Source organism: Cryptotermes secundus, unplaced genomic scaffold (assembly GCF_002891405.2).
Source record: "Cryptotermes secundus unplaced genomic scaffold, Csec_1.0 scaffold206, whole genome shotgun sequence".
Taxonomy (NCBI): Eukaryota; Metazoa; Arthropoda; class Insecta; order Blattodea; family Kalotermitidae; genus Cryptotermes; species Cryptotermes secundus.
In genome coordinates, this window is record NW_019734313.1 from 655,992 (window position 1) to 672,397 (window position 16,406).

The 16,406-nt window shown below is 37.6% G+C and overlaps 1 protein-coding gene across 2 annotated transcripts in view; it reads right to left on the reverse strand.

Moving 5' to 3' along the window:
* The window catches only part of LOC111868518 (ras-related protein Rab6), a 44,707-nt gene that overhangs the window by 9,705 nt on the left and 18,596 nt on the right, over positions 1 to 16,406 (reverse strand). The window contains exon 7 of one of the 2 annotated variants that reach the window (XM_023859214.2): positions 1,737 to 7,951. The exons of the other annotated variant lie outside the window; for it this stretch is intronic. Coding sequence (XP_023714982.1) covers positions 7,884 to 7,951 — 68 coding nt within the window. The 3' untranslated portion in view covers positions 1,737 to 7,883. Of the gene's footprint in view, positions 1 to 1,736; positions 7,952 to 16,406 lie in introns of those variants that run through there. 2 annotated transcript variants of the gene reach the window in all.

Sequence of the window (16,406 nt, forward strand, 5' to 3'; positions counted from 1 at the left end):
ATGGGGCTGAAACATGGACACTTAGGGCAGTAGATCAGAAACATCTGGAAAGTTTCGAAATGTGGTGTTGGAGAAGGATGGAGAAGATCAGTTGGACCGATTATGTGAGAAATGAAGAAGTGTTAATTAGAGTCAGTGAGCAGAGGAATATCCTACACGAAATAAGAAAATGGAAGGCTAATTGGATTGGTCATGTTTTACGCAGAAACTGCCTTCTAAAAGAAGTTATTGAAGGAAGGGGCAGATAGAAGTGACAAGAAGACGAGGAAGAAGTAAGAAGATGCTGGATGACTTTGGGGACAGAAGAGGATACTATCACTTGAAGGAGAAAGCTCAAGATCGCATTAAGTGGAGGAATTATTTTGGAAGAGACTGTGGGCCTGTCGTCTGACAGATTACTGATGATGATGATGATCTCCTCTCGAAGCTGGGGCCAAACAATTTTAACATGTGTATGGTTATTGCTATGCATATATATTAGTTACATTTCAAACATTTTATGTACAAATATTACTTAAACATAAATTAGTAAATGTATATTTAAAATTATAAGAGTATTATAAAACAAGACTATCACAATTGAATTTCAACATTTTACGCAGTAGAAAAAAAAATGCAAGTATGAGTATATTTAGGCAAGCCACATTCAAATATTAACATTCTGATTAAACCACAAGGTACTACTGAAAGCTCCTGATAAGACATTGCTAATAAAACAAATGATTGCAGTGCCTTGACATTAAGTTTGAGCAATGACTTGTTATCACTGACGAAAGCAATGATAATAATAATATGTCAGTGGGGAGAGGAGCTATAGTAGAGTTCACTACACATACAGCCAGAGACTGCTCCCACTGCAGAACATATCAGTTCCACAATGCATCATAAAAGTCTCTACTCATCTCTGTAAAAGACATTTACGACAATGGACACTTCTGAATATATTCTATCTTCATTACTGTAATGAAAGTGCAATCTCTACTGAATTTTATCCTACTGCATACAAATGACCAGTCTGCCTCAGGTATTATAAAATCTGCAACGACACACAACAAACATGTGGGAGCAAAATACATAAAATGAAATATAAGATGGGATAATATGCCATCCAGTCATTTAAAACAGGAACAAAGACAGCACTAAACTTTTTTTCTGTGGGACAGGTGACTTTTTCTTATTTCTCCAATAATTTCAGACATACATTATTCATATTTTTCTCTCCTGCCATTTTCCTTCTTCTGCAACTGTTGCCACAATAATTTACAAAAAAACACAAAAAAAAATGTTTCAGCAGGACAAACATATCTGACAGTAGTCTCATGTGAATAAGGCAGGGGTTGAGGGGTGCAACAGGCTGTTAAATGGTCAAGAAACAGGACTACCAGAAATTTAGTATCAAAATACAAGATACAATAGTTTCACTGGCGGATGAGGAACAAACTCTCTCTAGTAACCGAACCCAAAGTTTCAATGATGCAAACATTAGAGCACATGAACCAGACATAGTTCATCAGATCCTCACAAAATATTCTTTTAAGATCCAGCTTAATATTATCCTCCCATTTTCTGAATTTTCAAAATGGATCTTTCCAAATAATTTTCCAACCAAAATCACACATGCATTTCTTCTGAGCTACAAGTACAGTCCATCATAACTTCTATTATGTTACCACCTTAAAAAACTGCATGACCCATACAAATGAGAGGGATATTCCACTTACTTTCTCTCTCTCACATTTTGTGTATGAACTTTTTATTGTATTTCAAGCCAGCTTATCAGTTGTATCAGACAACAAGAAAAAAGGACAAGAATACAGAAAATCCTGAAAACCCTTCAAATAAACAACAAATTTTTAATGTGGAAGGTAGAAGTAGCTTATAGTTAACAATGAAAGTCATCATGCCCAATTTTAAACGAGTGAATGACAATGTTATGTAATACTGCTCACTGCATGACACACCTGGCTAAGTTTTCTCCATATAACACTTCTACACTCTTCACCGTTTCTTGACTGCCACAAAAAGCAAATTTAAAAAGTTTGTTCTATTTAACATTAAACTATACCGTACAACTATAAATACCTGATTACCTTCATGTCATCATCAGGACAGTGAACATGCTACCATGCAATCATCAAAAGAGCATAAAATAGATATATGCACAAAAAGCACACATAACAAAGACCTACAACAAAGTACAGAGTTGTATTGCTGCTGATCAGTGCAAGAATAGTCCATACGCAAATATAATTCCAAATTATTACTTAGGTCTGTTTCAATGCATAAACTGAGATGCTTAGTCTTTAACTTCGGGATGTAGCAGAACTGTATTTGTAACATCAGAACAGATAGTATATAACAAACAACACTATCAAAACTTGGGGACTTTACACTATGGACATTAAAAATAGTAATTTTTACTGGATGAATGAAAAAACATGAAAACACATTTCTGCTCACATGAGCTATGATTAAACTGTGTTCTTCTCACAATGCTTCAAACATTTAATGCAGCTGGGTCAACTGCAATTTCACTGATCATTGTTTCACAATTCCACTGACTTCAGTGTCATTACCGAGACTTTAAAACATTTCATTTGGCTCACTGAGACTGCAATTTATAGTGGTGTCGACTATGGCACTACATCATGCAAATAATGCATTTAAAACTCAACAAAACCTGCCAACTGCTCTGACTGGTTTATTATTGCCAGACAGCAGGAGCAGAATCCTCGTGTCCTAATCTTTACCTCGCCTGGAAATGTGAACAATTCAATTTCAGAGAATTTTCCATTTAGAATGTTCAGTGAGCTGGGGTGCACTTAAAATCAAAGATGGGGCATGTGAAAATGCTGACCCTTTAGCAGTCAGCATACTGGATTAATGTTTGAAGGATGCCAACCCTCCATATATGAAACTGAACTGATCCAAAATGTAATAGACTATGCTCAGTTTGAAATGCAGAATAAATTAAACACAATTTTCATATGCTGTATGATGGATTTGGCCTTAAACAACCAAGTACATGATTACAAACATGCATCATGTTGCATCAGGTCAGTGTCATAACTTCCAACATCCATATCCTGAAGTAAATGAGTTTGTTCTTCAACATTACTTGTAACACAGACAGACCAACATTAGGTTACAAACATAAAATTGCATAATATATGTCCAAATGCTAGTCTGACTACCCCTGAGAATGAATTTAAATTCAGTATATTAGTACTGTGCTCTAGAGCATCATTTCAGAAACCTCTTATGGACATATGAGAGCCTTCTGCATTTTAAGCCCCCACACCCCAAATAAAAAAATGGTTTCTGGTGTCCCCATCTGTATCTTTGTATTTGCATCTTAACAACTGGACAAATTTGACTTACATTCAATATCAATAATTTTTCCATCCTAGTTCAGTACCTGGTGAATATGAACATTCTAGCTCCAAAAATAATGGTCACTTAGATGGGTCTCAAAACAAAATATGTCACTTTATTTTAATTCGGCTCTAATGATTCTCATTAAATTTCAGTAGTTTATAAAGATTATCTCCCTAAATAAAACTACACACATGGTATCTTCAGAATAGTAACTGTACATGCTTTATGGGCCAAAATGCAATATATCAGTATTGTGAACACTAGCTCTATGGTCAAAACTAATTTTTGTTCAGCATTCAGCAGCCATCTATGGTTTACTGAGCAACAACTAGTTTTGTTTTAAAGGTAACACAGTGAAGGTAAGTTGTATATGTGAAAGCATATGCAATGTCTTTGCATAAGTTTTTATTATTATGAGACTGTGACTAAGCACAGTGGAGTGAGGAGATGTCACTGCCACATACCAACCAACAAAGCTGTCAGATCTCATGACAAAATAAAAATATATTTCAAGAAGTTCAATGAAGAAAATGGATAATGGTGGCTTGGATGTGCAGAGGGATGAAGTTGGTCATATAAGGGAAACATTACTGGGAAATAATTAAAAGTCAGTTTCTGCATTCTGATCTTGGTTGGATGGAACTACTACTTTAGAGACAACGTTCATATTTCCTGCCTCTTGCTAGCACAGACTATAGAAGGCCAGTGGAATGGCACACTGGCAAGCATAAACCTCACCACTATTAATGCGTCATATTAAGAAAAATTAAAAAAAGGTCAATTTCAATATCTTCTGGGCTATAATGCTGGTGAAAGTCAACCCATGTTCCTCTGAGACATGGGTTGACTTTCATAAGATCACACAGTGATATATCCCAGAAGACAGAATCTTTATGACCACTGCTGCAAGAACCTGAAATCCTACAACAGAAATGTTGCCTATCCATCCCCATATATACAATAATAAATCATATCACAGAGGTACCAAATGCCAATGTTCAGCACTTCCTTGTACTATTACAACCAACATAACAACAGTGATTTGTATCAAAATTGCAGAATGAAGTTTGAGTATAAAATAATTTTCCTTCAAATCTTTGCTCATGAAAATACAAAGTATGAATTTACCTGTATTTATTTCACACTGAACTACATGAGAAACAATTGCCTATTTGTTCCAAGGTGAGCTCTTTTTTTGAAATTATGAAATGGATTTTAAGTTTATGTAAATTAAACCTTCCCTATAACTTTTGCTTTCAACCCCCTCCAATACAAATTGAACATAAAGCTATTATCTGAAGATAGACCTTCTGTTATGAATGTTTTTCTCACATGAAGTCAAATATAATACAGTGGTACCCCACTTAAGGTTTCTTCAGGGAGCAGTGGATTGGAACAATAAATAGGGAAATCTTAAATGGAAGAAATTTAACACAGAAATTCTTGGCTGTCAAATGCTGTGCAGTCTAGAGACAGCCTGATGTTTTGGAGGTAAGAGTAAGTCAAGCAAGAAGCAGGCAGAAAAATCAGCTAAATATATGTGGAAATTCTGGCCTGATATAGGCCACTCCAGGTATGAAAGGAACTGTGATAGCACCAATGGAAGAGTGACCAGTCTATAAGAGGCCTCAGAGACAGCCAATGAAAGCAAAGGAAATGGTACATTGACTGTTCACTGAGAAGGGCTGGTGGCATGCCAAATGAAGACAGAAGTGGAAAAATGTCATATGTATGTGTATGGGTGAGGCTGGCCAGGGACAACAAGAGCAACAGAAAGCGGAAAAGACCAAGGAAAGAGAAGGTATAAGGTGCTGCAGAAATAACCCAGAAGACTAGACGTCCATGCCATGAAAAGCAGTGTGTATGGGCCAAACTACCCAAATAATAATAATAAGAAGAAGAAATGTTCATTCTGGGAGATGAGAGGTTTCAATGGCTTATTTAAACAGAAGCCATCCTTTCAGTCCATGTTGTGGGGATGGAGTTGGATCTGAATTGTCTCCCTGATGTACCTAGATGTGGTAGAGATCATACTGGTTGTTCTGGAGCTGGAGTCCCATATTTGATGCTGTGCTCCACCACAGATCATCTGCCTGGACATTTAAGCCATACATGCCAATGACGCTTGTGTCAAATGAGCGGCCTGTCCTATGTGGATTTGACTACATTCAAATGTGATACCATACACCCCTGGTGTTTTCAATCCTAGTCCTCCTTGACTAGCCAAAGGAAGATGGAGGACCCCCCCTCCCCCATTTTTCTCATCCCTGTACATACTTGCAACTTCTTTCCATGTCTATCATCACTTGGCATGCAACTAACCCTTTTCAGGACTTAAACAAATGCACAACTTTTCTTTGTTCCCCTTAGCTCCCTCTCAGTCCCCTTACAGACAGTGATCACTCTTCCATTGGCTAGCTCACTGTTCCTTTCAGGCTTCAGCTGGCCCAACATATCAGACCAGATTTTCCAGGTGCATTTTGCTCTCCTTTCTGCCTGCTTTGGCTTGTTCATTTCATGGCTTATCCTTTGACCCCGAAGATGGAGGTTACATGTTCCTTTGAATCATTAGTTTCTTCTGAACTACAGTGTTACAACACAGAAGTCCATCACTCCATATATGTCATGAGAACCTCAAATCAAGTCAAGATTACTGACATGAGTTCAGTAAAACTGAATGTCAGATGACAGAATACCTTACTGAGGAACATTAAATGAAGGTTCCACTCCAACTGCAGTAAGTAGGCATGAGACAATGTACGAAAATGATACGGCTAAATCTGAATGTTATCCCTCTTCGATTGGAGAAACAAATGCATATAAATCTGTATTTTATAACTACCTCATTTAGCAAAATACCTATTCAGAAGCTATTGATTGCTCAGATGGTGAAATTACATAGCATTTATTGAACATAAAGGTTTGTTACTGTTTTTACTTTACTTTATCTTGAACCAAGTGAATCCATTTCAACCCCTTATACCCTACTTCATAAAGACCACGGTAACATCATCTTCCTTTCAATAATCAAGCCTCTCAAATAATTTCTTCACTTCAGGTTTTCTGTATGTATCTGTTAACTCCCTGATGCATACTACATGTTCTGGCCATGTTATCCTTTCGAAAGGAACCGCTCTAATATTCAGTGAAGAGTACAAATTTTGAAGCCTCTTACAGTATGGTTTTCTTATACTTCTGCTCTTCCTCTCTCTCTTTGCTCTAAAATATTTTCCCCAGCAATTCATTCTCACATCCACAACAGGTAACATTATAGGTTTGTAAATTTTAATAGCTAGGCTTTTAGACAGACAAGATGTGAATTTTAATTTCAGCAGGATGTCTTTCAACACCGGTTTCCTTTCATTCCATCTATGAGCACCAATAATCCATGCAACACCGTTGCTATCCAATTTATACATCAAACTGTTCCATCAATGTTCATTCTGTAGAGAACTTTTAAACTGGTACTACCAATACAAACCATTATAGTGGAGATCTGAGCATGTGACTCCTAACTACAGGCTTTCACAAAATGATATTTCTCTCAATTACTTTGTATAAAAGTAGACAAGCAAAAAACACCATTTTTCATTTCATAACCTATATTTATCATGTTAATAAAGTACCATTTATGGAAATATACAGAATATATTAGTATAGGCCATTTGATGTAAATGCTATACGTAAAACGTTTGTACTGGACTACACAAAACTGGTGCAAAGGGTCCTGGTTTTTGACATCCAAATTTGGAAATCACATTTTATCAGTACAAAAGAGTGAAATCATATGTGGGTATAATTTCTATCCCCTAAATACTGTTCCTATGTTTAGAAACATTTGTCCAGTAAAGTAACATAACCTTTAAAGGATATCCCTTCTGGCCTAACAGGATGATTAAAAAGTCAAGCAATCTATGAGCATAATGATTTTTGTTGAATTTTACAAATATTCCCCATATTATTACAACAAAAACGTTCACCCACAAGATCAATACGGCATCTTGTCAATTTACTTGGAACCCAACAATCACAAAACATACACTTATAATTATTAACTGCAGTCCATAAGAATGTTTAAATCAGTGTTAAAAAATGAGCAAATCTCTCCTGCTAAGAGTTTACCTACAACTCAAAAAGCAGGATCAAGGCTCTAGACAAGTGCCCAATATACTCCACATTGTATCCTTCTGTGGGAAAAGTATACTGATATTATAGACGGCATGCCATTCTGATCACCTGCATCCTTACAGATGTTTATATAAATGCTGTTTTGACATAGGAAATCAACTGAAGGTGAATCACGGTACAATCTATTTTTACTTGGTCTCAGACAGCAAGTATTGCTTTGGTTCCTCCATGTTATTTCAACCTGAATCAATTCAAATCATCTGACAGGTAATGAAATCAGATGCTCCAAAACTCCACATACATGCACATATTTAAATCATGTCCTTTTCATGTCTGAGTCTCATGTCACCTAACCTAGATCCATCCTGTGGCACCACTCAACATGCACAACCACCTTCTTGATTTTTCACTTCATTTGGAGTATCCTTCAACACAACTTCTTGCACTAAACACAACATTAAGGAAAATAACACAAGCAAATGAAAGAAAACAAAACTCTGATCACTAATGACTATTTAAATGTTGCTCTGAAGCAAAAATTTGCCATGACCACATTAACAAGTTATAAACAATATTCTGAGGAGGATGTTCCAAAATATATGTGGAACTTCCATCACTGAACATATGAAAACACTTATTATAATGAGTTTGTTTAACTTATGCACAAAAAAGAAATGTCAATATTGTGATGACACTTCAAACATTTCAAACAAGGTTACTTTTGACTTTCTGCTTTACTCATGCAAACACAACTTAAGAATCACTGCAACAGAATAGCAACTATATGAAACAATTAAAACAAAGATTAAAATAATCAGCTGCCACAAACTAAAATGCTCTTAAACATCTGTTCATACAAATATTCACATTGGGGTAACAGAAACAAGCACTTAAGGCAGACAATATCTATAAAAATGAAGTTTACTGATAACTTCCATGGAGCAGAGTACATCTTAAGAACCTAACAGTCGCTAAGCTAGCAAAGAACTTCGCCTTTAATGAACCCAGAAGTTCACTGCCATGCTAACAGCACACCACTGGTCCCCATCCTGAGCCATGTGAATCTAATACATATCCTCAACATGCTATTATTTTAAGACCCATTTTAATAATAACCTCCCATATATTCCCAGGTCTTCAAATCATAATCCTGGACCAATTTATGATCCCCCCCTTCCATATTATGGGCCCTGCCCATCTCCTCATCGTTGATTTGATCATTCTAATAACTTCTGCTGAAGCATAAAAATTAAGAAGGTTCTCATTACAATTTTCTCTAGCCTTGTTGCTTCTTCCCTCAAGGGTCCAAATATTCTCCACAAAACCCTGTTCTCAGACACTCGATGTTCTTCCCTTAACATGGGAGATGAGGTTTCACATCCATACAAAATTTATCTAAACTTAGTTTTGTATATTCTAATCATAACACAGATGACAGGAAAGCAAAATAGGCTTAAATAAACAACAGCAAAGAATTCCTGTGCTTATCTGCTCTTAACTTCTGTGAATCCAATTTTAATTTGTTACTGTCATTCTAGAATATCTGAACTATACCACAATTTCAGAGGATTTATTAGTTAATTTCATACTATGATGATGGATGAGATTTGGTAGGTGCAATGTAAGAAGCATGTATAGGACAGATTTGCAGCTGCAAAAGAAATCTCAAAATATAAGTTGGATTTATCGGGAGTGTAGGTAAGATGGGACAGGCGTGGCACCGAACCTACAAGTGAATGTATATTTTTCTGTGGAAAGGGGAATAAGAATCATGAATTAGGTACAGATTTTACTGCACATAAGAGAATCATATCAAGAGTTAAGAGGGTAAAGTTTGTTAGTGATAGGATGTCTCACATAATACTAAGTAAGAGGTTGCTGGAGTGATATTACTGTTCTGAATCTGCATGCCCCAACAGAGGATAAAATTGATTATATGAAAGGCAGCTTCTACTAAGAACTGGAACGTGTATACAATAAATTCCCTAATACCACATGAAAATTCTGTTAGGAAATTTCAATGCCAAAGTAGGTAGGAAGACACTTCCAAACCAACAAATGGGACAGTTTACACAAAAGTAGTCATGATAATGGAGTTAGAATAGTAAATTTTGCCATATCCAAAAATCTGTGAAAAGTACAATGTTCCCACATTGTAACATTCATAAATTTACTTGAATATCAACCACGTGGAAAAAACATACAATCAAATAGCCCACATTTTGAAGGACAGGTGATGACGTTCAAGTGTACATGATGTCTGATAATTTGAAGGAGCAGGCTGTAATACTGATCACTATTTGGTGGTGGCAAAAGTTAGGGACAGGCAACAGCAATGCAGAGATTCGTATGGAGATGTTCTATCTCAAGAAATTAAACGAGGTAGAGGGTAAAGAGCAGTATTGGATTGAAATCTCAAACAGGTTCGCAGCTTTATAAAACTAAGACGCTGGGGTGAATATTAACAGGAGCTTGGGAAACTATCAGATAGAATACAAACATTTCAGCCAGAGAGTCTAGGTTATTATGAACTGAAGAAGCATAAGCCATGGTTCAACAAAGGATGCAAAAAATTATTAGACCAAAGGAAACAAATCAAATTGCAGTGGTTACAGGATCCAAGAAAAATAAATGGGGATAATCTCAACATTTAGATGTGAAACCAGCAGGCAATTCAGGAATAAAAAGATGGAATATCTGAAAGACACAATTAATGAGCTTACAATGAACAGTAAAAACAAGAACACTAGAGATGGTCAGAGATTCATAAAGTCTTTAATTCCATTTGGAACAAGGAAGATTTGCCTGATCAGTAGGAGTCTATTATTGTACCAATTTACAACAGTGATAAAACTGAATTCAGTAATTATCATGGGATATCACTGTTATCAACTTCTACAAAAGTTATCCAATATCTTTTTCTCAATGTTAACAGATCAGCTGAGATTTTCTGCATTCATCAGATACTGGAGACAAAATGGGAGCACAACGAGACAGTACATCAGCTATTCATAGATTTCAGAAAAGTATACGATTGCTGGTAAGTTCTTGAGTAGCACATTGATGGCTTCTCAAGAAGGGCTCAGCTCCATGAGTGAGTTTAGGGAGGGGGAGTACTGTATGACATTCTCATAGAGTTTGAGATACCCACAAAACTATTTAGGCTATTAAAATTTCTGAATCATATTTATCAGTAACAGGTGATAAAAGCTGGGTTTCATTCATGAATGTTGAAACCAGAGAGCAGTCAAAGCGTTTATCACACAAGTGGGGGGGGAACTAAAGTTGTCTGCCAGAAAGCTGATAGCAACGCTCTTCTTCGACAGGAAAGGAATGATGATGGTGGAATCTATGCAACAATAAGGTCACAAGTGTATTGAAAAGCACTAAAAATGTGCATGGGGCCAATAAAAACAAAATGTGTGGAATGCTGACATCTGGTGTAATGCTCCTTCATGACAATGTGCTTCTGCATACAGCAGCTTGCACTTGAGCACTGCTGGTACATTTCGGCTGGGAGTTGTTTGGCCACCGTCTTTACGGCCGATCTCACTCCAAGCAACTGCCACCTGTTTTATCTACTTGAAGAAATGGTTGTGATCACAGCATTTCAGCAATAATGAGGAGCTGATGGAAGGTGTCAAAATATGGCTGAGCTCACAGGTGGCAGACTTCTCTTATACAGGCACATAGAAACTAATTCCCTGATATGGCACATACCTCAGTTCAGGTGCTGACCACATTCTGAAGTAGCTTGTGTACACATTTTCTGAATATAATAAATTTTTTTTCCCATTGCTTGTTCTGTTAAAAGTTCATTGGAGGTTACTTTCCAAATAGCCCTCACACATCTAGGTGAAAGCCCAAAATCCTATAAAAATCATCTACATCATTATCACATGCTTCTATAATCTTAACAATTCCTTAAAATGTTTCACTAACAAGATTCCTATTAGCCATCATGACTACAGCACGTACTGACTGTGTATTCCAAGTTAGTATTCATCTCAAATTAGTTTCACCCCCTAGCAAAAGCAGCAGAGTCTGGCAGGTGTGCTAAAATCACATACAGGTACCAAGCACAGAAAATATAAAAGTGCCTCCTGTATGCAGCACATTTTCATTTATAAATAAATGGCAATGTTTGTGAAATGGTTACTACTACTTACTTCTGTATTAGGCAAAGGCTTTCAACAGTGCAGCATGGAGAAAGAGAAACTTGCATCAGCACATTAATGCAGACATGCAGATAGAGAGAAAATAGCTACTTACCTCTCTACTATAGCTTCACATTAGTTCACAAACATACCGATTACAAAACAATAACCAATAATATAAGCAAATATTGATATAGCTGTGTCTTCTTTGTTTTTCAAATACAAAATATTGTTGTGAAGACGACATACTTTTGCATATCTTAAATAAGCAATTTACCTCATATTCTTAATATGTCTGGTGGAAACACTGTGTCTAATTTCTTTTTACAGATTAAGTACCACTTATGCTCCATCAGCATACGATTCATTGAATATATGGGTATCAACATGTATTCTTAATAGAAGTACTGGCAACATGAGTGCCAACATTACAACGCATACACACATTACCCAGGACCAGTGGTTCCCAAACATAATCATTCCACATTACTTTGATTCAAATATCAATCAAGAATAAATCCTTCCCAAGCATTTCTTCATTTTTCAGTATCCCTTTCTCTCCCTACAAACATCCCTCAACACATGACAGAAATGTTATATGGTGGCATACACATTGTTTCTCACCTAAAAGGAGGTAGGTGTAACTACACATCTCGGATGTTTAACTTGAAGAGACTGCACAAAAACAACCAAATACAGCAGCACCACCCATTATCAATACAGAAAAATTTAATATTTTTCAAGTGTATCTCACTGATCATACACACAACAGGGTGCAAACTATTAAGATCCATCATCCTAATTTTTATTTAAAATGATATTTCAGAGACTGGACCCTGTCTCTGCCCTGGACCCAATCAAGAGCTAGCCCCTACTTCCAGATGCCAAAAGCTACACAAGACACTATGTACAATCCATGCACAACAGCAGAGATATAGAGCACTGGTGTTAAGCTCTGTTAGCCCAACTAACACGTTGAAAAATGAAACAGACAGTTACATTCATGGTTTAATGGTATCCCACATACTAGGAAGAGAAATGATTACATAATATATCATATGCCTCTTCCATCCATCCAATCATAGGCTTGTTAGCCACTTATGCACTACTTACATTGGCTGTTCCTGGGTACAGGCACAATTACAACAGACACAAAACAGTATGGGCCTGAGCAGAGGATGGAGTGCTTGACACTCAAAGCTACTGCAAGCTTCATATTGTAATGTGGATGGCCAGAGTGTTGCTAGGTAACTGACTGTCAAACACCTCATGACCAAATACACAAAAGGCAACAACAGAAGTAGGTGTGTTCTATGTGGTCGGCACTGAGACTGCTGCTATGCAATCCTTTAAAACAATAGAGCCTGTTTTCTGTGCATGGTCGGTGTGAAGGCTTTATAACAAGATTCCAAGAATAACCAAGGAAGTGTTTAAATGACAGTGAGAGAGTTCTCGGTGTAAGATAGCCAAAGAAAGTTCGTCATATGTGATTAGACGACTTTATTCACGTGTAATACAGGGTCTGACAGGGAGGTGTGACGTATTTGTGATGGGTATAAAAGTTGGAGTAGGGGGACTAGGGCAGTTTGGCAATGGTTGGCAGTTACTTGCTGTTTTAGACACCATTTCAGTAGCCATGGAACCGTGGAAGACTAAACACTGTGCCTTTGTTTTTGAGACGTTTATTCAAACAGGTAGTTCGGTGCTACTTACACAGCACAGATTTCATACTCACTTCAATGTTGGTAGACAAGGTGCTGTTCCGTCTCAAAACACAATATTGAAGTGGGTGAAGAACTTCAGGACAACTGGATCTGAGACCAGGTACAGCTCTGGGAGGCGATTGAACCGTCAGGACTCCGGAAAACATCGAAAGAGTTTGACAAGCTGTGGAGACCAGCCCATGTCAGCCAGCGGTACGGTACGGCACGCTCACGCTCTACGGATGTCAGAGAGGTCAGTTTGCCGAATTTTACACTTTGACCTTCACTATCACCCATACAAAATCATGGTGGTTCAAGAACTGCAGCAGAATAATTTCATATGGAGGTTTACGTTTCCTGAAAGAATGCTGGAAGTGATGAGGCGCATTTTCACTTGACAGGAAGCGTCAATAAACAAAATTTCTGGTATTGGTTGGCAAACAATCTCCAAGAACTCCATCAAAGACCCTTACATTGCGAGCGAGTCACTGTGTGGTGCAGAATGGCCCGATTCAGCGTAATTGGGCCTTACTTTTTAATGAAAGGCAGATGCACTATAACAGTAAACTCACAATGTTATGTGACAATGTTGTGCGAGTTCTTACTGCCTGAACTGCGAAAACATCACATTGACCTCAGTACAGTTTGGTTTCAACAAGATGGGGCTACTTGCCATACCTCAAGAGAGTCAATGGCCTTACTGAGAGAACATTTTCCTGGGCACCTCATTTCAAAGTGTGGGGATGTGGAGTGGCCCCTCGATCCCCAGATCTTTTGGCGTGCCATTACTTTTTATGGGGGTACCTGAAAGCTAAGGTTTACATCGACAAACCACGCGCTCTTGAGGCCCTTTCAGATGCCATCACCCAAGAAATTCGAGCGACCCCCACTTGCTATGCTTCAAAGAACTATGGACAATTTTTCCGCTCGTCTGCAACAATGCTTGGACAATAACGGCCACCATTTGCATGATGTTATTTTCCAAAAATGAATTTAAATTTTCTTATTTTTTGTCACAGCATTTTAATTGGCATTACACTTGAACATGTACTCTTTAAAAACATTAAAATTTGCTATTCATCAAAAAATAACTGTGTACTAGTTTTTTGAAAACCATCACACCTCCCTGACAGACCCTGTAGGTAGAGTGATTTCAGGCACTTGTTCCAGTGTTTTAATTGCATTACCAGGAGAGGAACAGTGTGTGTGTGTGTGTGTGTGTGTGTGTGTGTGTGTGTGTGTGTGTGTGTGTGAATCAGCAATAGGGCTGCAACTTGAGTGTGATTAAGTGAGGTTGTATCAAAAGTGTTAATAAATCCAATCATCTAAAATAGAACCTGTCATTTAATCATGCATACCACCCTATACATGACAATATGTTAGCCAAAAGACAAATATTAACTCACATCATTCACCTGCAACTCATAAATCATGTTACCAACTGAAGCAAGGATAAATGGGACAGTGAAACATGCATATCTGCTCAAGGATTTCATTATATTCTGCAAGATTTTGACTTAAATTTTTATTTGACAGTCCTTTCAGAAATACTATCACAAGCCAAAAAATTTTTTCAAAATTTTGCAAAGTAAAACATCAGTCAAAGTATTGGAAGAACTTCAGAATGTCTTCTAACAGAGAAACGCAACAGTTTTGAAAATGTTCAGTCAGTAAACGACAGTTCCTCAGAGGAAGATATAGAACGCTCAGAATTTGTGGCTATGAGGCAACAAATCTCAATGATTAATAATGACTGAGAAACTTCTTATCACTGGCTGTGCTGCGGAATATTCAACACTATGAAAGGACAGCTGACCAACTGATTCTCTATAGTAAACTAAAGTTTGTTTCAATTCTACACTTTGGAAACTTTAAACACTACTCTGAAAAGTTGCCAGCTACTGTTTATGACTCATATTGAAATGGAAGGTAATTTGATGCTCTTCCTCTGAAAACTGAACTTTCCATTACCTATTTAGTGGAAGACTTTTTTACTAAGTAACATTTCAGGCCTGTTCAAATATTTTATTTCTTCAAATCTAAGAACAGTATTTGCAAAAGTCACATAATTACCTGTTACTAGCCACTCCAATAACTAGTACATCTGAAGAGAGGTCATTCTTGGCTCTGAAGAGGGTGCATACTTAACCTACACAGCCTGCACACTTAGGAAAGATGAAGTTATCATTAACCTTTAACTTATGAATATTAGATAATACCTAACAGCAAGTAACACTCCTTTGCAGCAAAATGTTAATTTATCTAATGCAGTACACACAGTACAGTCACGTGGTTGAAAGATGACACATAAAAAATTCCACGAAATCCTAGCGTGAGATTTGATTGTACTGTCGCATGACATGAATATTACAGTCGGTGGTGTTTCTTGGGGGAGGCCAATTTCATCTGGGGCCCCAATGAGTTGACTAAAGGTGAAACATTCCCAACACTGGCCATCCAGGGAAACAAAGACGTCGTGTGTGTTCGCTAAATAAGAAAACCAGGAGCACCCTTTTCTATTGTAAAAAGCTGTCCCTGGACAAACCAGTTGAGACATCCACCTGTGGTAACACCAAAGACCTCTCTCTTGAGCCCACAGTTCTAGCATATCTCTGCTCTAGCACATCTAGAGAACGAAAACGTTTTGAGACACAGGGCCTCAGGAGTAGGCAGGCTTCACCTAGGGAAGACCAAATTCTCTGATGCACTACACAAAAATAAAAGCTTGGGTAAACAAAGGAGGAACTGGGGTGCACACAACAAACAAGGCATCAGGCCACACACACACACACACTAAACAGGGAAAACCCCTGACTGGGATCACCAAGAGGCCAAGGCCTGCAAGTAGCACACCCAAAGAAAAGGCCGAGTCCTCTGTTTGTGGAACTATCACACCCAAGGTTCTTCTGGCTAGAGAGAGACACACCTGTGTGCAGAATAAATGTCAAGTGGGTGGCTTATCAAGCAACTGACAATGATAGGCTGTAGTCATGGACATGGCTGACAGGTATAGATGCTAGGCCCCCCCCCCCCAAGCCCA